Raw genomic sequence first — 21,946 nt, 5'->3', positions numbered from 1 at the left:
TTTAATTTTTCCTCAGACTTTGAGAAAGCTTGTTGGTGGCACATTTGGACATTTGCTTTGTAAAATTCAGATTCTTTGGAAATATTATGAAATAACCTTTCAAATGATACTAAGTTTGCGCCAATCAAACTTTCGGAGTAAATTTTATGGCCTCGAAAAGTTAGGGACCTTGCAAAATTTTTTTGATATATTTGCGTTTAAAGCTTTCATGGTACAACTTTAAGAGCGAGAAAGTGAATGTATTTTAAGAAGGTGGGTGCCTTTTTGGACTATCACAATGTCAATTAATCAGGATTCACAAGCAAAGTTGGTCCCTTAAATAGCTTTGCGTAGCTTCCATTATGGGTGCCATTTTGTGCTCGATTTTTCTCAACCTCAAGTACCAAGAGACATTTTGCTAAAAGTGTCAACCTCTTATATCAACTATGCAGGGATCAAGAGCTTTGGGTGCATCCCAATTGGTTTAATTTAGCACTTTAATATTACTAGGGGCCACTCTGGATGCCTTAAAGTTCAAGATTTAAGGTATAGAAATTGTCAAATCACTAAAATCATGTATGAAAATCCAAGATGCATGTGCTTCTTCTCTCATTTGTTGGTTTCGGTATTCGCAGAATTTACTCCTGCATAAGTATGGAGACACATTCTTATAAATAAAAAATATATATATATATATATATATGTGTGTGTGTGTGTGTGTGTGTGTGTGTGTGTGTGTGTGTGTGTGGAGACATGCTGCTCATATAATATTTTTCCCCGTTAAACATGGTCAACAGTTGGCGAAAGTCATAAATAATGATGAAATGCCGAAAATTAATCATGGAGTATTACTAACTCATCCTAGTCCCCCAGCATTGGATTAAGCAAAATCTCAATAGAACCATATGGTTTCTTATTACAAGACCTCAAGATGTATCTTTTTTTTATAACAACCTCAAGATGTATCTTCAAATGTTCACATTTGGAACCCTTAATCGCTAAAATCTAAAGGGTAAAACAAAAACTATAAATCCCAAAATTAGATTGTATCAATTAAATTGTCCAAATAAAATAATTAACAAATAAAAATAAAAATTGTGAGGTATTACCTAATTAAGGTATATGATACAATTTAGATGGTTTCAAATTATCAGTGACATTGAAATACTTCAATGTCTGAATCCACTTCTCTTGCGTCTTCAACAAATGAACTCCAATCGTGTCTGGCCAAAGCTCATGTGTACATGTCGTGGGCGGCTCGGGAAAATTGTACATAGACCACTTAGCATTGTATCTATTCTTAGCACGATGCCCATCTCGAATCCAATCGCCAAAAACCTTATCTTCAGGCCCTTCCAAGTGATTCTTCGGAATATCAGAATCCCTAATCCACTCCACTATATCCCAAGAAATCATATAACCCATTCCAGACATGTAATGCACAAAAGGGTCCATGCTACGACAAGGAATAACATAACCGTAGTACAAGTCTTCTCTAGGCAATGGCCTCAAAGACTCTACCAAGCTATTTAACCTAAAGTAAGTATCATCATCGGTTTTCATGACATAATGGTATGGAGGGTAAGGACTATTTGTATCATTTAGCATTTCTGGCAAGCTTGAAAAGTATGTATAAGTCTTACCCTTGTTCATGTTCTCTTTGCAGTTGAGGATTATGATATCATCATAACGCATTATCTCTAGTGCAACAAGTACCTTTTGGTCTTCCTTTGTTAGGTTGCAAAAGACAAACTTCACGTCAACTTTGGCACCCAATGGAGACTGTGTTCCATAGATGAGGCGGAGGAAGTGGCGGCGTTGGTATTGATCAGGAAGTGTTAGAATGCCGATGAGTATTCGGATTTCATCCGAGGAAGAAGAAGAAGAAGAATTTGAAGCTACAATATTGTTTTCTAATGATGAATTGTGTGAGGTCACGTTGGCTAGAGCACACTGACCAAACTTCAAGAAGCTATCAAATCGGACTTCATTGATGGAAGCTAAGACACAAAGGAACATGATGAAGAAGAAAGAAGAGATTATGAAACGATGTCGCCCTTGTAGCCTTGCAATCTTCATCATTATTTGGTTCTTGAAGTTGAACCCTCTAGAGTTTATATGGATCTGAATTTGGGTTGTGCTTTGCGAGAGGGTTTTGAAATCCATGTGTTATTCATAATAAAGTCCCAAACTTTCTTAAATGTAACGCATTAGTTGTGAATTTCGTGGTATTGGGGCTACCATTTTTTGACTTTTCCTCTTGCAAGAAACGTGAGGGTGGAAAAAGAAAAGGGAGTGAACGAATTTACCATGGTGTCCTTTTTCTTTTTGAGAAAAGTTTATATGTAGCGTATATATTAATGCAAATATTCTAAATGTATAAAATAATACAACAAGAATAGGTTAAATTAGGGTTCAAGTGATAATCGAATAATAATTGTATTCTTTGTGATATTTTATAATATATTATTGTTTGAAGTTGGAATCCAACTGCATAATTTTGATAGGATTTCACTAATAGTGCTAAAATCAAATTATTGTCGAAGTTGTATTCAACTAGTTCCCTAAATTTGGAATACAAATTTTTTGTTTCATGTTATGCTCCACAATTTACAATTTGTCATGTATTCATATGAATTTTCTCATAAAATAACAAAACTTTAAAATGAAAAAAAAAAAATAAATCAAACGCATAGCATACTATGATTGGTGAAGAATAAGTGAAAATTAAATTATAAATATTTTATCTTACTTTTTGTATAATTGCAAAAGCACTAATATAATTTCTTGTACCACCTAGTTTATTTTTTAATTTAAGGAGTTTTCGGTCTTTTTAATAGCTTCTTCTTTTCCTTAATAAAGGGCAGTAATTAAGCAAATTTCATAATCAATGTTGAAAGTTAGGGAGACGCCGAGACGGTAGTGGAGCTGAGCCTAATGTTAGCTACACTACACCTCTTGAAGTCAAGCTTTGCACATTGCCAAAACCCAAATAGTGAATTTGGTCAACTTTTTGTAATTAGGTACCTTTGCATGAACATGTTGTGCTTCAAGTTCTTCAGCTTACTTGCTGCTCACCATACTTGAACATAAAGCAATGCCTTTGACCCAGGAAAAAAATGCTTTCTAATAATCCAAAGAAAAATCATAGTGATCTAAGTAAATGTTAGTACTTTTACCTCCATAATTGGGTTGTAACATGTGCTAAAGGAAGAACATCAATCAATTTTTCTTTGTTCTTCTTCTTTTCTTCATGGGTTGAAAAAGAAAAAGAAAATGGTTTATTGCTTTTAAATTCTACTATATATTGCTTTAAAAAAATTCATGTAATTGCAACTTATTGATTTCCTCCATTTATCATTATTTCAGCACCGTGCCAACTAAAAAGTCATTGAGATATTTGAAGGATAACTCTCATATTATTAGAAAATAAAATGAACTAAAAGTGTTTTGTTTTCAGACTTGCTGCTTTAAGAAACGAGTTTCCCATACTTTACTTAAAAGATGGTGATGATGCAGATGCAAAGACATTCCGTGCTTTTAAAGGATTGGCTTTGGTACTTCCATTGGTTCTGCAGCGTCGCAAATTCACCGTATGTTTCTACATTTGTTATGAAACAAACTAATTGGTTTTGGCACGTCCAAAGTATTGCAGTATTGCGATTTCACCGGATGTTTCCACATTTGCATGACAGAGATTGAAGGGACGGGAAATAGTGATGCAAACAGCCCTTATTACTTGTGAAAAGTATTGTGAAAGTTGTTATATCTCAGGACTCGTTGATGAAAAATACCTGTGAGAAGTAATAGATCGCACAGTTTCCTCACAAATGTGGGGTGACTTGCTTCGAATATTCCACATGATCACCATTCCTTAATCATGCTTATTTCTAATGTCTCTCTTTTTTTCTTTATTGAACGAACTCTTCTTTATAACAAGTGCAAAGGAGTAGAAAATTGAAACCCTTTGAACATTAGCAAAATGACCGCAACACATACAGAGGCTTGCAAAAACAAAACTAGCTATTTGAATGAATTTTCTGCATCTACAGTTTTTGCATTAGACTTGCAACATATGTAAATTTATTCAAATGAAATTTTTACTAGTTTTTCCAATCCAAATATATTTGATATTATGTGCACTTTAGCCTGATTTTAACAGAACATAATGAAACTGCTCCCCATCCAGATTTGTTTCTCTAACATTTTATGATAACAAAAAAAGAAAAAAAGAAAAAAAGAAAAATGTGACAATAATTGCTCCAAAATCTCCATGCGAGCACCAGTCATTAGTCATGCTCTCTCTCTCTCAGACACACACACACATACTGCAGGCTACTTGTTGCATGGGGCAGCTTCTTCTTTGATGATGACCATACCAGTTGGTGGCAACTCATACCACTTAATGTCCATCATTTTACTCAACCAAATTAAAGTTAATCAAACATATTCTGCATCTATAATTTCAGATACTGATTCAAATTTCAGAGACCTGTTAGCAAACTCTACCTCAACAAATTTAACACTCCTACACAACTTATAATCCAATTTGTACCTCAAGTTTTGATCATATAGAATTGAAACTGTCTGAAAATCACCCTGGTTCTTCAAAAGCACCATAAGAGAGAGTCTTCAATCATAGTCCACATCAACCCCTCTCTGCTTTAAGAATTCTTTGGCCTCCGCAATGTCCTGTGCAAAAGAATTGAAAATAGATTCCACTTAATATATTACAGAGATATAGTAGAAGAGAATTAAGGGTAGGTAACAGAGAGCGCACAAAGCAAAAGGAAAAAACTCCTGCCAGGGGCAAAAATGCTAAGTTGTGCATATTGGATAATTATAAGAATTATGAATTCTAATGTTCAAATATTACAATTATAAGAACATTGTTATGGACCAAGAAACTAAGACTACACAAATTACACGTGGCATTTGAGATATATTACTAACCAACACAAACTAAGACTACCCAATCACCAAATACATGTAGCATTAGAGATATATTGCTAAGCAGCACTTTTATCAAGTCTTGATCTGGAAAAGCATTAGGCTTAAACTCAAAATGCTCTGGAAGCACTTTGATTACCAATACTCTAAAAACTATCACTTAATCGCTTTATCCTTGGAGCTTGGAACAGTCTGACCAAAAATCTTAACAATGCTACAGATTCACAGTTTAAGTAATGCAAAATCCTGAGCTTGACACGCTTATGTTTCATAACACAGTGATCCAACAAGCTTTAGAGTCACATATAAGTCAGTAAGTCAGTTTGGTATCAGGGAAATACAACAGAAAAAAGACCAGGGCAATTGAGCTGCTTCACTGCAAAGAGAAAGAAGAAACTCAATTTTGATAGCTTTGTTCAAATTGACTAAGATAGCTATTTTTCTTTAAAAAGGGTAAGTTACACAATGGCTCTACCAGTTGTAACAGACATTGTTGAAAATAATTTTTTGAGTTTGCATATTATTAAATATTGACCTCACAACTAAATGGAATATCAATGGATTAATGATCATTTGGTCTCACATATTGAGAAATATACACACATACATATAAGTATATGTATACCCTCACAATAGTTTTAAAATATGAAAAAATCTCGAGGGTAACTGAGTAAATTGACATTAGGCATAGGAAAAATAGATTGCAGTTTCTATTTTCATTATATTTTACTTTTACATGATAAATAAATTATAATTTAATTAATAATTAATTATTTTACTACTTCTATAGACTATATATATATATATATATATATATTTTTTTTTTTTTTTTGAATCAGTTATATATTTAACGTTATTTTTTTTTTCTTGTCCCACCAAACTAAGATCCTGGCTCCATTAGTAACCTCGTCTTCTACCTTGCTCCTACAAGAGAAGGTGTCATTTCATTTGAGCTGCAGCTCAATGACCAAATTGACGAATCAGTTATATATTTAAAGTTTTTTTTTTTTCTTGTCCCACCAAACTAAGATCCTGGCTCCATTAGTAACCTCATCTTCTACCTTGCTCCTACAAGAGAAGGTGTCATTTCGTTTGAGCTGCAGCTCAATGACCAAAATGACGAATCAGTTATATATTTAACGTTTTTTTTTTAAATCTTTTCCCACCAAACTAAGATCCTGGCTCCATTAGTAACCTCATCTTCTACCTTGCTCTTACAAGAGAAGGTGTCATTTCATTTGAGCTGCAGCTCAATGACCAAATTGACTAAGATGACTTGCAAGCTGTATCAAACAAGCTTCAGAATAGTAAATAGAAAAGAAAAATAAGCTTCAGAATAACACAAGTGAAGTTGGATGAATCACACATTGAACTGCACACAAAAATTAACAATAGAAATGGAATGCTGATGAGGATTGTACCTACAGTATATTGTGAATATGTAAACAGACGAGATCTTGACACTACATAATATTCCATAGCCAGGTTAAATTAGATCAGATTGTTTGTTCTTCACAAAACTAGAAATGAACAATTTGAAGACATTTAAGATTTTAACGCAGATTACTTATAAAAAAAATGATTCTAATGCAAATCTTCCACAGTTCTGCCATTTAAGCTAGCTCGACACACGTGCAGTGCATATACATAAATATAAATTTTCTGAGACAATCAAAGACAAAACAGACAGAAAATTACAAGAGAGAGAGAGAGAGAGAAATGTAGTTGCAGGAAGGGAAGAGAAAAAAGAGTGCTGGAAGTGAAGAGGTGTAGTAGAAAAGTGGTTACCATAATTTATTTATTTATTTTTATAATGAAAAAACCATAATTGATTAAGTAAATTAAAGAAATCATCATTGAAAATAATGTAAGGGTGTTGTCATCTGCCAAATAAAAGCTTAACTTCAAACTATAGGAGTTGGGGGGGGGGGGGGGAGAGAGTTGATATATTCTTGTGATTATATCCTTCAGACAGATACTTTGGCCTTTTGAATTATTCATATGAAATCAGTACCCACACTTCAGAGCATCATTTGCTTAACCATTCCAAAGAAAAGAACATGGTGTGGAAAGCAAATAACTTGAATTTTTGGGTCTAGATTAATCACAGAACTGGAATATGGAGCAATGCATATTCAAATACACCAAGGCTGGTGATCTCATTTCACAAGGACAGTGCTATTGATGATCCACCTTCATTTTCCCATGTTCTTTAGGAGCTTAATACATCCATTAGAGTGGACAGTATGGATCAAAAAAGTTGAGTACATAAGGTATAGTCCTACCCTTTCAACAATTGCAACCACAGAGAAATTAGGGAGAAGACATCTTAGATTTATTTCTCCAACAGTCCGGACAATCTAACTGAAATTGGAAATCCAATTTATCATTTTTTTAAATGACGGAACCTCACCAAGGGCCCTTTGGACCCACCCGTGGAGTAAACCATGGATACACAACCCCACCCACCAAAACCATGTATATTTGAAATCCAATTTATCAAAGATATTTCAGATAATATGCCCGAAGAAAGGTGGAAATCATCTAACCACATAGATGACCATTAACATGTACTATTTCCCACGACTTCCATTAACATGAGGCAATCATTACCTTCACGGGAGGTTTTCTTCCTTGCACAAACATAATTGATTGGCATAATTTAATAATATTGATAAGTCGAACTATGTACTAGGGAAAAGGATTGAGAACCTGTTGCAGCAACCCTGCTTCCTGAGGACATGTTGGAAAGTGCATCAAACCAACCCCAACCATCAAAAGGCCATAACATCCGAGTGACACAACAAAATATACTGGCAACTGGAGAGTAACAAGAGGAGACATTTAATCAAAACTAAAAAGAAAAGGTGAAAACTACTATATTCCTTCAACCACAGCACAGATATTAAAGGATGATTTTCTCACCAACCAAGCATAAGAGCGTGGGATCACTGTCTCAAGAAGACCGATCCAAAAGGCAGATACTGCCACCAGCAATGCTAAGAGCTTTACAATGTGCTTCATATGGATGTTTCAATGAGATGATGCTTCTTAATTCCGCCCTACACGAAACAATACCATAAGGTAAATGGAAAAAATTAAAATTAAAATAATGTCTACTTTCATGATTTCTTTTTTTTGATAGGTAATAATACTTCTATTGAATAAAATGAACATCTTGTTCATGATGATGAACACTCTGGACGTGAAAAAAATACAAAAAGCTCAAGAGCTAAAGCTAACAGATTGTAGGAAAGCAGAAATTGAAATACATTGTGTAAAACCCTGAATACAACTTCCATTATTTCTGAGAAACAAGGTGAATATATGTGTTAATTTTGGTAGCTATATCAGATTAAGTTACATGATTATCAACAAAAAAAAAAAATCAGCTTAAGTTACATTTATGGGTAACCCAAAGTACCCAGTGTCTAGGACACCAGCTATATCATGGTGAGCAGTAGCAGTTCTCTGTGCCAAGAGCCTTGTAGCTAAATTGGTTGGCACCTCTAGGTGTCTAGGGTTCAAATCCCCCCCTCCCCATTGTAACTATTGAGTAGTAGCAGGTCCATGTATTAAATTATGTCACACAGATTAAACCACTCCATTGTCTCTTATTAGCATCCAAAGTTACAATCCACCATTCAGAATATGGCTAATAGAGAAAATGAAATTCTTAATCCAAATAAATGGCAAAGGAATTCTTTAAGGATTTCAGCTGATAATGTTGGCTCAATTTTTTCGTATTTATAGAAATTATGGAACGTAACAAGTCACTTTGCATGGGGTATTCTATTATGCAAATATATATGATAAGAATAAACTGTACAAATCGTAATATCTCTACTTAAATGAATAGATAATTGTGATTGTTCAAAATAAATATAAATTAAAACACATATTAGTTTCTGATTGGTAAATAAAATTTACACACCACTCCCACAGTTTGAAAATGTGACCTAGCCCTCCATGCCTCAGCAAACTATTTATGGGGGGAGGAGACCCAATTTGGCCCAAGGACCATTTGTAGGCACAATAAATCAGATGATGCAACATAAATTATTAAGATATTGAAAAACTTATATTAGGATTATTATTTCTTGGTAAGAAATTATATACCATGAAATTAAATACATTGCAAAAGGCTTTTAATGTGGTTAGGATTAGGTAGACACCTTCTAAATAATAAAAAGGGAAACATGCATTTGTGGAGAATATGAAAAGTCAATGATACATCTCATAATTCATGCCAAATGTCGTGATATTGTGATTACAAAGATACGAAATGTAAAATTTCATGGCTTTTGAAGTCATGGGCATGTGTTTGTCCTGTTTGCAGATGCATTTCAAGAGATCGTTTAGACCATTGTGAATTAGCTCTAGCTCAAACGGCACCTCCCCACCCCCCCAAAAAAAAAGAAAAGAAAGGGTGGACGGTAAGATCACGGGTTCACAACCTACTGGATGCATCAGTTGAAATCAGAACTGAACCAACCAGAGGGTCTTGTGCACCGGACAAGGAAAGAACCATCATTAAACTTCCAAACCAACAAACAACCCACCCAGCAAACCACATTATCTCATATGTTGCTCGATCCAACACATGATGACAGGAAAACATTTCTATTTTAATACAAAGATGCAAATTAACTTTGATTCTTGAGTCGGGTTGGTTTACTTCAGCCCAAATCCAAGCTAACCTTGGTGAACTTCTTAACCAGTCTAACCAATCCAATATAACCCAATGTTCAAATCATGTCAAGCTCAAGGTTTATAGTTCTTTGACCGGAAAACAAAGTGAATGCATCCTACAAGATTTGACAACTCAAGCTGTTGGTTGTACTCATATTGAGTTTGAGAGCATAACTTAAAGCTTATCAGAGAGCTCATGAATGTTGTTTATACACTTAACCCCGAATTATGACAACACTAATCTATGGAAATTAAAAGAAAGTGAATTCATAAAATTTATTCTGTGGGTATTCGAAGAATGGTAAATTGGGTCAAATTTTTAGCATTGGGCTTTGGTTGAGTAAAGCTTTTGGTTCTCCTAATGACAAAGCAATGAAATGTATCTCCTTTGTCTACGTTTTCCCAGAAACCAAATAGCCTACACGAAACAAACGCTTTGAATTACAGCAACGTTCCATAAATCTTTACCCGTGTGATCAGTCAAAGTCATCAATTTCTAAATAGAACAGTAATACGCAGAGAGAGAGAGAGAGAGAGAAATGGGTTGAAATAAATATAAAATTAATGAAGAAGAAGAAGAGAAGAGAGTCTGTCTTACCTATGGCTATGGCTATGGGGTGGTGGACGAGGACCAATCTGTGTGCTGACCCTTGATGTTCCCTTCACTCAGGGATTCCGGATTTGTTTTTTCTTGTGATCTGCCGGAATTTATTTTCAACCTTTTCTTCTTTTTCCCGTATTGCACAAAAAGCACTTCTTTTTTTTTTTTTTTTTTTTTTTCAGGTTTGTATTTTTTTTTTTTGGTTTAAAAACAAAAACAAAAGTCAACTAATTATGTTTGGTAACAATTTTTATTTTCTATTTTCAAAAACTTGTTTTTGGGAATATAAAGAAAAATAATTTTCTTGTATTTTTTAAATAAAAAACATGATTAGTTAGTTGAAATTATAAAAAAATAGTTTTTGAAGAAAAAATAGAAAATAGTAAAATATGTTGTTACTAGGATTTGAACTTTAATGCTAACTCATTAAATAAGACAGATTTATTAAATTAAATGCGTATTTTCATTGACTTTTGAAAATTAAAAATCAAAAACAACTTTTTGCATGTTTTCAGTTTTCTTCACAAATTGAGTTTTAAGAACACTTTTTATTTTCTATTCATTTTGGGTTGCCAAACAAGTTTTTTAGTTTCAAAAATAGAAAATTGTTTTTGAAAACAGAAAATAAGGGGGAAAAAAAAACAGTTACCAAACATAGGTTGTGGGTTGCATTTGTTTTGACATAAAACATTTTCTTAAGTCCGAGCTTAGCTGAAAATATTTTTGGGAAAACAATTTATTTTATGGTATTGATTCTATATTTGGAAAATATTTTATGAATAAAGTTTGGCAATAAACTTGGGCTAAAACTTCCACTATAGTTTAACATGTTATGATATGTTTTGGGTTATTGGGTATAATTTATTGTTGTGTGTCTTTCAATTCCAATACTCATAAAAATTGAAAGTATTAATTGTTTAATTCATGTATTTATAAGCAAAAATATACGTGTATATAATAGCTTGGTGATGACTTCAAGCTTAGTTTGTTTTCAAAATAAAATTAAATAACCTAATCCTGAACTTTAAAAACTCAACTTCACTTGATTCATTTACCACCCTAATTATTAGTCATGACGATAAATCGAATCATGTTTGAATTTAACTCAATTGAATTGGGGTTGTAAATGGTTTCTGGGTCAAAATTACTTGGAGTAAATTGGTCATTATTTTTATTTTTTTTGGAGAGAGAATTGATCATTATTTTTTATAACTCACTACAGGTTCAAGTAAGCCACTAGTCCTCTCTTTTTTCCCTTAAACATTCAAAATAAATTGATGAAACATAAGATATCCTAATTAGTGGATGGTCTATCATGAGATTAATACAACTTACCATCATTCAAGTCAAATAACTTTAACAAACAATGTCTAAAATGGAAATAAGGTCTAAAATAGCCACCAAAAACATGGTTTTTAAAATACAACTCGATTTTAGAATCAATTTTCTTTCATGTAATGTATGATTATATGGAAAATAAAAGTATACGAAATAAGAAAAAGACCATTGATGCCATGTCATCACTCAGTACAAGATGACTTCATTAATCCTCTAAAGAGCTCGTGTAAGAAAAGTTTAACTAGAGAACAATCTAAGCTCAAAGTATAAATGCTTGTGGGGTGTTGGGGGCAAGGGTCGGGGTTTAAGTGTTCAGGAGAGAGTTTCACACACATATACACTTAGATAAAGTTAGAATAAAAATTCTATCTTATATAAAAAAAAAAAAAAAAAGCATCCTGAGAATCGAGTTTGAGTACCAATGGCCCATCATGAAAACCAACAATTACATCACTTACATGATAATCACAAAAATAATGTTGTAAGGACAAAAGGTCTAGGGCATGTTCTTGGGCCTAGGCCTGATCCGAGGGTATTTACTTGTCTGAGGAGGGTTTAGTGGTAATAATGATATCAAATTTAAAGGCCCACAAGCAAACTGTTGCGAGAGAGGCTGGTGGAAATAGTTCGAGGAGGGTTATCTCCTCGGCTAAGTGAAGTGAAGGTCAGATGGTACACCATGGTGATTAGAATGATATTCTAGAAGATCTTGTGGATGAAGATACATTTTACAAGGGCACAGAGAGGAAAAACGGATGTGAAATATCTTAGAGAAAACTGCTACCACCGCATTGAATGCTCTGCACCTAAATCTCTGGCCACATTAATGAGGAAGTGACATCTGAACAGTGGTGATCAGCCTTATAATTATTGTTTGAAGACTTCAGGTTGGGACTGATGGGACAAGTATCTTGATCGGTGATCTGATCCATATATGGAAGATGGGGAGAAGGAGGAAGATGATATAAAAGGAAAAGAACGACATTCAAGAGGGGGGATCGGAGAAGAAAGAGAGAAAACACTGTACACACTGCCATTGATAATTGTAATATATTTTTGGAAGAGGGAAAGATAATACAAATCATCATCGGTTTGTGTCTGAGGAGAGATTTCGTTACATAAACAGTTCATTTGTATGTGATATGGTAATCTAGCTCATCATTTTTGTTATCCAACATCACTAGAACTTAGATTTCAAGCCCACTCTTTACAAATTTCATTGTATTGGGCTTTTTGGACCTATTCCTTTTTTACTATTGGGTTTGAGTGTAAACTATGACCTTACAAATGTCATAACTAAAAATCTAAAAAAGTTATACATGTAATACTATAAATTTTAATAAAAGTCTTACAAATTAATGTGTCACTAATCATTGAAGGATAATCTAAATATTTATTTATTAGAAATTGAAGTAGCACCAAGCTTATAACATTTATTGTCATATTAGTTTGTAAATCTTTTTTTTTTTTTTGATAAGATAGTTTGTAAATCTTTTGTAGTTTAATTTGCAATAATTTTAATATTTTTTAACATAAATACATGATATGTTGGTTATGATTCCACACTTGTCCTATCTCCCTTTCTCTTTATTGGATTCTTCTATCTTTTTAATATTTTTGGCTAAAAAATTATGTGCACATTAGTAAAGTAGTAATTGTATCATTCAATTCATTTATAACATGATGTAAAATATACAACAAATCCCAAACTAGGAAGTGGCTCCCATTATTGATGATCACAATGGCCAATGGGGCTTTTGGAAGAGCCTAGACTCCTGTTTGCTTAACCAGGCGGATAGAATAAGCTTATAGAGCAGCCCATCTTCCCATATGTATTAGGCGGCCGAAGAGCTTTAAAATTAGGGGTGACAGCCACAGGTTGTATTAATCTTTAGCGTGCATTTGCTTAGAAATTATTAGGCATTTTGTGTTTTTTGGCTGGGTCCCATGACACTGTTCACGATCCAGTCAAATTTAAAAAACGCGTATAAGCAAATTAACCATGGGTCTCACTGCACTATTTATAGTTTAAAAATTATTTTACTACATTATTTTTAGTAATAAATTTTCAATTTTTAACAAAATAAATTGTATCTAAACATACCCTTGATACCCTCATGGCTGTTAAAGTGCTCAAAGATAAAGCTTTTGCTTCGCTTTTGTTTACCTTTTAGGTATATATATATATATCAAATCGCAATCACTAGCTGCAACATTGGACATGCCGTAAAGAAGTTGAATAACGGAAGAGATCGATAGAAGACAAAAACAAAAAATAAAAAAGTCAGCTTAAAATTAAAATTAAATTGGAACAAAAATTACATTATTCTCAAAAAGAAGAAGGAAAATTTACAAAGAATTGATGCCCTTCTCACTATTACATAAAAACAAAATCAAAAACACTTTAGCAAATTCAAACTAGAGGCCCCTTTTCTAAAAATCAAAGGCTCTATCAAACAAACAATAATCAAAGTCCCCCCCCCAAAAAAAAAAAAAAACTCAAAGAACCCAAAAAAATTATCAATCAAGGAGAGATTGACTTGAAGCTATTTCCCCGGCAATATTGAAGCTCTAGTGAAATTTGTCTCTCTAGCTGAAGTTGACGATAGAAATTAGCAATAAACATATCTGCTCTCTTATCAACATCTTCTTCCGATGGAAAACTCATAGTCCTCTGAATCTGAATCCCTGATCTTGATGAAGAGCCTCCTGATTCATCAGAATATATTGTATCATCGTCGCAAGCTGCCCTCAAGCCCGGTCGATCATTGAAGCTTATTCGTTTGCTCGAAGAAGCACGGCGAAGAACCGAAGCTAGATGCCACTGGTTCATGCTAAAATCTAGCAGAAACTTCACCTTCTTCACTGCCCTCTTTAGGCGTGTTAGCAAGGAAGACTTGTCTTTGCCCATGTCGTGGAATTGCCGGAAAGAGTTAAGAGCGATGAAACACCGAGAGTTATATAAGGTTGTGTTGGAAAAAGTTGTATATGTAATATATATAGGTCAAAATTTGTAAATGGTAATGTGTTGCAACGTTTTCTTATTTTTTGGTAAGTGTATTGGAAAGTTTTAAAGTATACGATAAGTGGGGTATGTGGAAATTTATATACTACGAGAGAGATTGCATATATCCATAGGGAGTGCTGGGTCAGTGGTCAAAGGAGATGAGGCGTATTGAAGTGGTGTACCGTGTGTGATGATGACAATTACTTGAGTCGGAAGATTGAGTTAGAAGTTAGAACTTTAGAAGAGTCAAAAAGTTGATTATTTCTCTATCAAATTGTACTAGTTTGGTTGTTATTGGTATATAAATACTACTATACTTCAAAAATAAGTTAAATATATATAACTTCCAGCATACTGCTTAGGATACTGCTAAACAATATTATAGTTTATAGGTGAATTAATATTCCCACGGCCCATGGTTATTAAAATAGTAATAAATATAAATAAATTTTAAAAAAGTACAATCATGTTATATGCGAAGAAGTTGCCACATAATGGATTGGTTGTCTCCCTAAAATTTGTTAAAAAAAATTTATTTAAGAGAAAAATCCTGTAATACACCATGTTTTACTTACATTGTGCTGTTCTAACTTTTTAAAAAAAATAAAAAATAAAAAATAAAAAACAGTGTGTAAACCAAACACAACCCATTATTGAATTTTCACCCATGTCATGGTTGCTCAAGTATTGTTAGTCCAAGTGGTATCGCCATATATATATATAGAACAAGCGGTCAATGACTAGAAATCAGGTTTAAAACAATGGAAAGGAGAAACATGGTTAATGTGCATTTTGGTAAGTACGATGAATGCATAATAAACTATTAATTCAATTGACTTTCTCTTTATGACTCAAAAAGTATCTAGGACAAGTTGCCTCGAAGCTAACTAGCTCATTAATTTTTTTTTTTCAAATTTGCTTTTCAAAACAAATTTAGTGGTTCAACAGTGATGATCAAATTTAGCTCATTAAAGCAGGTTGGGTATAAATTGTTCATATTTGAGGAGGCTCCAAACTTAGCCATTCAAAGGCTTCCAACCCTTCCAAACCTGACCCACTACCAGCTATGATGATCAATTGAGAATGGTTTGTGCATAACTCGTGACAGGTTTCAAGTAAGCCACTAGTCCTCTGTCTTTTTACCTCAAACATTCAAAATAAATTAATTGATCAATTAGTAAAATTTGATGAAACTTCAAATATCGATCCCAATTAGTGGATGGTCTATCATAAAATTAATATAACAGTTACAACCATTTAAGTGAAATAACTTCAATAAATTATAATTAAAATGGAAATAAGGTCTATAATTTTCACAAGACATAGTTTTTAATATGCATAGTGATATGGAAAAAAATATATAATCAGTAAGAAAAAGACCATATATTGATGCCACAACATCATTCAGAACAAGATAACCTCTTTGACCATCTAATAAAGAGCCTGCGCAGGGGAAAGCTCAACTAGAGAACATTCCAAGCTCAAAGCAGCATCCTGAGCATCGATTTTGTTGGAGTGAGTGTGTTTCAAACACTTAACATTTGCTTTGTGTCCCACATTGGTTAGGAATAAATCTTGTTATGAGTTTATAAGATTTTGCATATCTTAGGTGGTAAGTTGGAACACAATGGGCTAGGTGTTGGCTTGGGCTTGGGATTGTTACATCATTCTTGGGCCTCACCTTTGATCTTACTTTATTTTAACCCAAATTTGATTTGATTTTGTTATGTCAGTTGGTGAGCTTTTGAGCAGCTCGTTGGGCATCAAATTTGCACAGTTCTTTTAGCCCAAATTTGATTTGATTTTGTTATGTCCATTGGTGAGCTTCTGAGCAGCCCGTTGGGCATTTAATGAACAGCCCATTGGCATCAAATCTGTACAGTAGCTGTTGGAGAACTAGTTTGATTTTGTTATGTCCATTGGTGAGCTTCCAGCCCGTTGGGCATTTAATGAACAGCCCGTTGGGCATCAAATTAGCACAGTAGCTGTTGGAGAACTAGTCCTTTAGTTAGCCTACTTATCTTCCTTTAGTTGGCATATAAGAAAACCTGTTTCATTTTCTTTTCTCTTCAGTTTTTTTAGCCTTGCTGCCGCCACTCTACCTCCTTTGTTCAACTCTAAACTTTCTGCTCATCTCCACAAAAAAAAAAAAAATTCAGCTTCTAATTTTTTAGTTTTAAGGAAAGGCAATTAAGGTTGTTCCTAGTTCTTCTTGTTTGAGTGTGTGATCAACTTGAAAAAATTACTATAGTCTAATCTTGGGGGTTGTTCGGCCAATAGAGCCATTTACACGAAGTTCTACTCCGGGTGGCACGAATCAACCTTTAAAGATAACACATTTTTTTTATAGTTTGTGAGATCTTTCTAACTCTATCTATTTTATTTTTGTCATTGCTAATTTTTTAAGGTTTGTATTGTTGAATCAAAACTTGTTTATTTAGCCATATTTTCCAACAATTTTGAGTACCAAGAGCAGAGCACTAGATTCAAAGTGGCAACTACTTCCCCGTTATATAAAACAATGGTTACATGCCAAATAATCACTGTGGGGAGCCAAGGACCGAGGATGAAGATCAAGGGACGAAGGAGATCTTAATTAAGGATGAGGGCTGAGGGCCCAAGGACAAGGTTGCATGGAAAAGTACAAAGGGTAGACTGGTGATATATGGCAGAGAAAGAAAATATCTAGTTTGGCGGTAGACAGCCTGTGGACTCTGCATTGAATGCTCTGTACCTAGTTTCCTGGCTGCATTAAATGAGAAACAACATTTAAATGATGCTTTTGTTCCTTCATTTTGAGCATTTTGAAGGAAAGGAACCTCCCGAGGAGCAATTTTAGCATTCATTTAGAGGTGTGTTAGTTTTCTCATTGATTCTTCTTTTTTGATTCTTTTTTCATTATTCTTTCCATAAAACTTAATGGGTTGATATGCTAAGTTAGTAGATACCGATGAGGCGAGAGCAATTTTTAAGGCCCAATATAGAATCCCTAATGGTGTTGAAATTCAACACTGTGAGGAGGGAGAGTGGTTAGTCCTACCACAGAAAATTAACATAATGGCAAAAGCTTCTAAGTGTTAAATTGAACCTAGGCCTTGTTCGGCTCCTTGGGTCACAAGCCTAGGGAAAATTAACATAATGACAAAAGCTTCTAAGTGTTAAACTGAACCTCGGCCTTGTTCGGCTCCTCGGGTCACAAGCCTAGGGAAAATTAACATAATGGCAAAAGCTTCTAAGTGTTAAACTGAACCTAGGCCTTGTTCGGCTCCTTGGGTCACAAGTCTAGGAAAAATTAACATAATGGCAAAAGCTTCTAAGTGTTAAGCTGAATCTAGGCCTTGTTCGGCTCCTCGGATCATCAGCCTAGGGAAAATTAACATATTGTAGAAACCTTCTGGGAGAAAGGCGCAATCCGGTCTTAGTTCAATTTCGGGGGTCATAACTCTGAAGCGTAACTAAAAACATACTCTGTAGAATCCAAGTCTAGTTTCAGGTAAATGTTATGTACTAGTTTGTTTAAATTTTATAAGCTAATGTATTAGTGAAGTTGTGGCAGTAAGCCCCAGGAATTGATCACTAAGCAAGATGGACAAGAAAAAGACAAGTGAAATGACGAAAATAAAATCCAAAAAAAAAAAAAAAGCATACAAAACTACACCTATAATAATAAATAGCGAATAATAAATCCAACAGACTGTTTTTGTTGTTAAAACTAAAGACAGGTACAACGCAAAAACAAGGCGCCACTAATTCATTGGCCCATTACAAAAATGTCTTTAAGTTCCTCTAGCTAATGATTCAAGCGGCTGACTTTTTTTCCTTAGTTTCTTTTTTCTCTTGCTCTTTGTCTTTTTTCTTCCTTTTCGATTGCACTACCTCGATCACGTCTTCTTCATTCTCCACGACTACCGCATCATCTGTTGGTGGCACGTCTTCTCCTTTTCCTTTCCCTTTGGCAGAAGCGGAGGAAGGATATGGGTCGGGGGGAATTGTGGTAGAAGGAAGAACAGAGCTAAAGTTGGTTGGAGGCTTTGGAGGAATGGGTGCCAATTGTAATGCAGAAGGGTAGTATACTTTGTCTTGAGCCTGTAGCTCAGATTCAATAGATACCCCCACAGCATCCAAGGCATGGCCCCACACCTCCAGGCAGAATGCCTGGGCAACATCCCTGAGCTGGGCAATGAGGCTCTCCGCCGTCTTCTTCATACCAGCATCATACGCTGCTTGCTCAACCTCAGCTTTCTCCTAGTGTTTAACCTTTAATTGTTTGCGTTTGTTTCAGCTCTACCACCGTAAGAGCCAGTCTATTCTGGGCCTTCTTTTGGGCCTCAAGTGCATCAATTGCTTGTTTCTCGTAGCTCTTGAGTGTGGACTCTGCGTTCCTATGAGCCTTTTCAACCTCAGATAGTTGGGCGAGGGTCTCTTTCAATTTTTGCTCCGCTTCAGTTTGAGCCTCTACTGCAATCTCCAGACTGTTTTCGGCCTTTCTTGCCAGATCCAAGGAGTGATCTACCCACTCCTCCGCCATAAAAGCAGCTTAGACAGCCTACCAAAGACACAGATTGTAAAGAGAACAACAGTGTAAGTGTCACACATATAGAAATGAAAACACTTATACTAGTACAAAGACATTGTGTATTACCTTGGCTAGGTCTTATTTCAAAGACAGGAAGACTTCTCTTTTCCAGAAAGACCTCAATTCAGCCATATCTTCAGGTAAGCATAGCGCTTTCTCTAGGCATTCTGCCACCAAACTTGAGCTACCCTTCTTAGGATCCCTCAGGTTGGCATTATCAAGCACTGGATTGCTTGAGCTCAAGGTGAAGATAGGTCTCCAGATTGAAGCCTTTCTAGATTGGTCTCCACTCGTTTCTTTAGCAGTCCCAGTGTGTGCAGACTTCTTTTGCTGCCCTTTGCCTGCCCATGTTTCTTTTGCGGGTGGCTCGGCAGTCTCGCCTTCTTCAATGTCTATGGGGCTTTTTCCTCCCTGATCTCTTTTCCTTTTCTTATCTACAACCTATGCGGGCGAGGTGCGCGTCACGGCCGGAGTGGCGAGTCGGGGTGGTACTACTATAGCTGGGGAAGAATCCCCAACATGGGCTTTTAGCAGGGTGAGGAGATCTGGTTCTTTCTTTTGAAAACCCATGTCTCTTGAAGAGTGAGTTGTAGAAGTACTAGGAGTGTCTTTGCGATAAAAGAATTCAAAGTCTTTTTCTGTCACCTCAGGACGTGGGCTCGGGTGTAGTTTCCCTTTCCCCCAGAATAGATGAGTCTGGCTGCTAAGGGCGCTGGAAGCTGGGCGTCTTGGGTCCCCTCTAGAGGAGACTTAGTCAACAGGAAGCCTGGTGCAGCCACGTCAATTAAAGCCAAACGCAAATCCTTGGCTCTAATAACGTTTTTTGGGCTTTGAAAACGCTTGGTAGAGGGCTTGTAGCCGAGAATAATGTGTGCTGCTCTGAGCTGTCCGTCCTTGTGTAAAAATATCTCCGACCTGAGGATTCTGTTTAGGTCTTGAAAGTTTACCAAATGTTTAGCTGGAGTAGTGTGATATTCGTTTGCCACAAAGGGTGAATATCATTAATGAAAATTATTAAATGCAGAATCATTATGTAAAGGAAGTTGACTAAAAATCCCGAGTCTTGCTCTGGTCATCGAGAACCCTACTTGGCTCCCTTTCTTGGGTAGGGCAATGTAATTCGTCGTACCAATTCCTTGAGATAATAAGAAAATCCTCTTCCATGCCCTTGCTCGAGTCAGGCAGGCAGGAGATTAGCCTAATTGCGGGAACCCTACACTTCATAAAGTACTTAGTTTTCTCTCATTTTTGGCAATTGTACACCCAATTTACGTCGTGCCAGGAAATGTTAGTCCTCATCTTACGGTTTATGGCATCTACACACCCCAAAATCCTAAAGATGTTGGGGGAACATTGGGTTGGAGTTAATCTATAGTTTAAGAGGAAGTCCCGGGTTACCCTCTCTATAGGAATTTCCATCTCACCTTCAATAAAGGCGATTATTGGAATTACCATAGACTCGGGAGGCCGTGGTAGGACTAACCATTCTCCCTCCTCACAGTGTTGAATTTCAACACCATCAGGGATTCTATATTGGGCCTTAAAAATTGCCCTCGCCTCATTGGTATCTACTAACTTAGCATATCTACCCATTAAGTCGTATGGAAAGAATAATGAAAAAAGAATAAAAAAAGAAGAATCAAAGAGAAAACCAAAAAACCTCTAAATGAACGCAAAAATTGCTCCTTGGGAGGTTCCTTTCCTTCAAAATGCTCAAAATGAACCTCAGCTAGCCCCAGGTCTAGCTTATATAGAGGAAAAAATGCGCGGTAATTTTCCAGCTCATAACTAAGGAGAAAATCAGAGTCGTACAATTCTGATCAAGTCGTAGAACGTGGGGAGACAAGGAGCCGCCTGACGCTATAAATGACCGATTGTGGATTCCGAAGCGTCAGGAATGTGTCATAGGAAGCAAAAAGATGTTATCACGTGGGAAAACAAGTGGCACATGGATAGCTAATTTGCAAAGTTAAAACTAGGTTTTTAATTCAGAATTAATAGCACAAGTTTTAAGGGGCTATTGCGGGGGGCTGAGGACCGAGGATGAAGATCAATGGACGAAGGAGATCTTAATTAAGGATGAGGGCCGAGGACCCGAGGACAAGGTTGCGTGGAAAAGTACAAAGGGTAGACTGGTGATATATGGTAGAGAAAGAATATATCTAGTTTGGGGGTAGACAGCCGACTCTGCATTGAATGCTCTGTACCTAGTTTCCTGGTCGCATTAAATGAGGAACAACAACTTTATCAGCTGCATTGATGTGGAGGTGACCTGAACAGTGCGAATCACAGCTAGTCAGTTCCTATACACCACCTTCTACAAGCAACCGGATAAGTGTCAACATGAGAAAGGGGTTAAGTGGGAGATTGACGTTGGAGATGCAAGGAGGAAGGAGTAAAGATAAGGATGAAAGAGGCTAGGGGAAAGGAAGAAAAAAGAAGAAAAAGAACTCTGAGAATTGAGAGAAGAGTGATAGTTGAATGTGTTAGATTCCTTCTCGGGCAAGCCTGTAGGAGCGTGTTTTCTTATTCCTTTTATATTAATTGCTGTCCTCGGGACAAATTGGTACGTTGTTGTTGTGTTCACTTTTTACAAATTCTTTGTTTTGGGCCTTGGGTGATTGGATCCACTTCCAGTTTTAAGTGGGCTTTAATACCTAGTTGGATTTTTTGTTCTTACAATCACGAAAATAATGTCATAATTAACTAGATACCTAAAAGAGTTGTTCAAGTGATATTACAAATTTTACTAAATAACTCTTACAAATTAATGTGTCACTAATTATAAAAAGATAATTTTCTT

The 21,946-nt window shown here is 35.5% G+C and overlaps 3 protein-coding genes across 3 annotated transcripts; all 3 read right to left on the bottom strand.

Annotated features, from left to right (window-relative positions):
• Window positions 1–826: 826 nt before the first annotated feature.
• On the bottom strand, window positions 827–2,159 carry LOC142622067 (beta-1,3-galactosyltransferase pvg3). Its single transcript, XM_075795490.1, has one exon. The coding sequence runs from the start codon at window positions 2,143–2,145 to the stop codon at window positions 1,093–1,095; it is 1,053 nt and encodes a 350-aa protein (XP_075651605.1). The 5' UTR covers window positions 2,146–2,159; the 3' UTR covers window positions 827–1,092.
• Window positions 2,160–4,039: 1,880 nt separating this feature from the next.
• LOC142641904 (dolichol-phosphate mannose synthase subunit 3-like) lies at window positions 4,040–10,357 on the bottom strand. Its single transcript, XM_075816277.1, has 4 exons — window positions 10,220–10,357; window positions 7,855–7,991; window positions 7,642–7,749; window positions 4,040–4,671 (listed from the first exon to the last, which is right to left on the bottom strand). The coding sequence occupies exons 2-4, from the start codon at window positions 7,951–7,953 to the stop codon at window positions 4,612–4,614; spliced, it is 267 nt and encodes an 88-aa protein (XP_075672392.1). The 5' UTR covers window positions 7,954–7,991; window positions 10,220–10,357; the 3' UTR covers window positions 4,040–4,611.
• Window positions 10,358–13,835: 3,478 nt separating this feature from the next.
• LOC142622170 (uncharacterized) lies at window positions 13,836–14,646 on the bottom strand. Its single transcript, XM_075795602.1, has one exon. It carries the CDS (start codon window positions 14,469–14,471, stop codon window positions 14,085–14,087), a length of 387 nt encoding a protein of 128 aa, XP_075651717.1. The 5' UTR covers window positions 14,472–14,646; the 3' UTR covers window positions 13,836–14,084.
• Between the last annotated feature and the right edge of the window lie 7,300 nt (window positions 14,647–21,946).

This window comes from Castanea sativa, chromosome 1 (assembly GCF_040712315.1).
Source record: "Castanea sativa cultivar Marrone di Chiusa Pesio chromosome 1, ASM4071231v1".
In the NCBI taxonomy this organism is placed as follows: Eukaryota; Viridiplantae; Streptophyta; class Magnoliopsida; order Fagales; family Fagaceae; genus Castanea; species Castanea sativa.
Note: the sequence above shows the minus strand (reverse complement) of the source record. Positions and strands in the feature narration are given on the sequence as shown.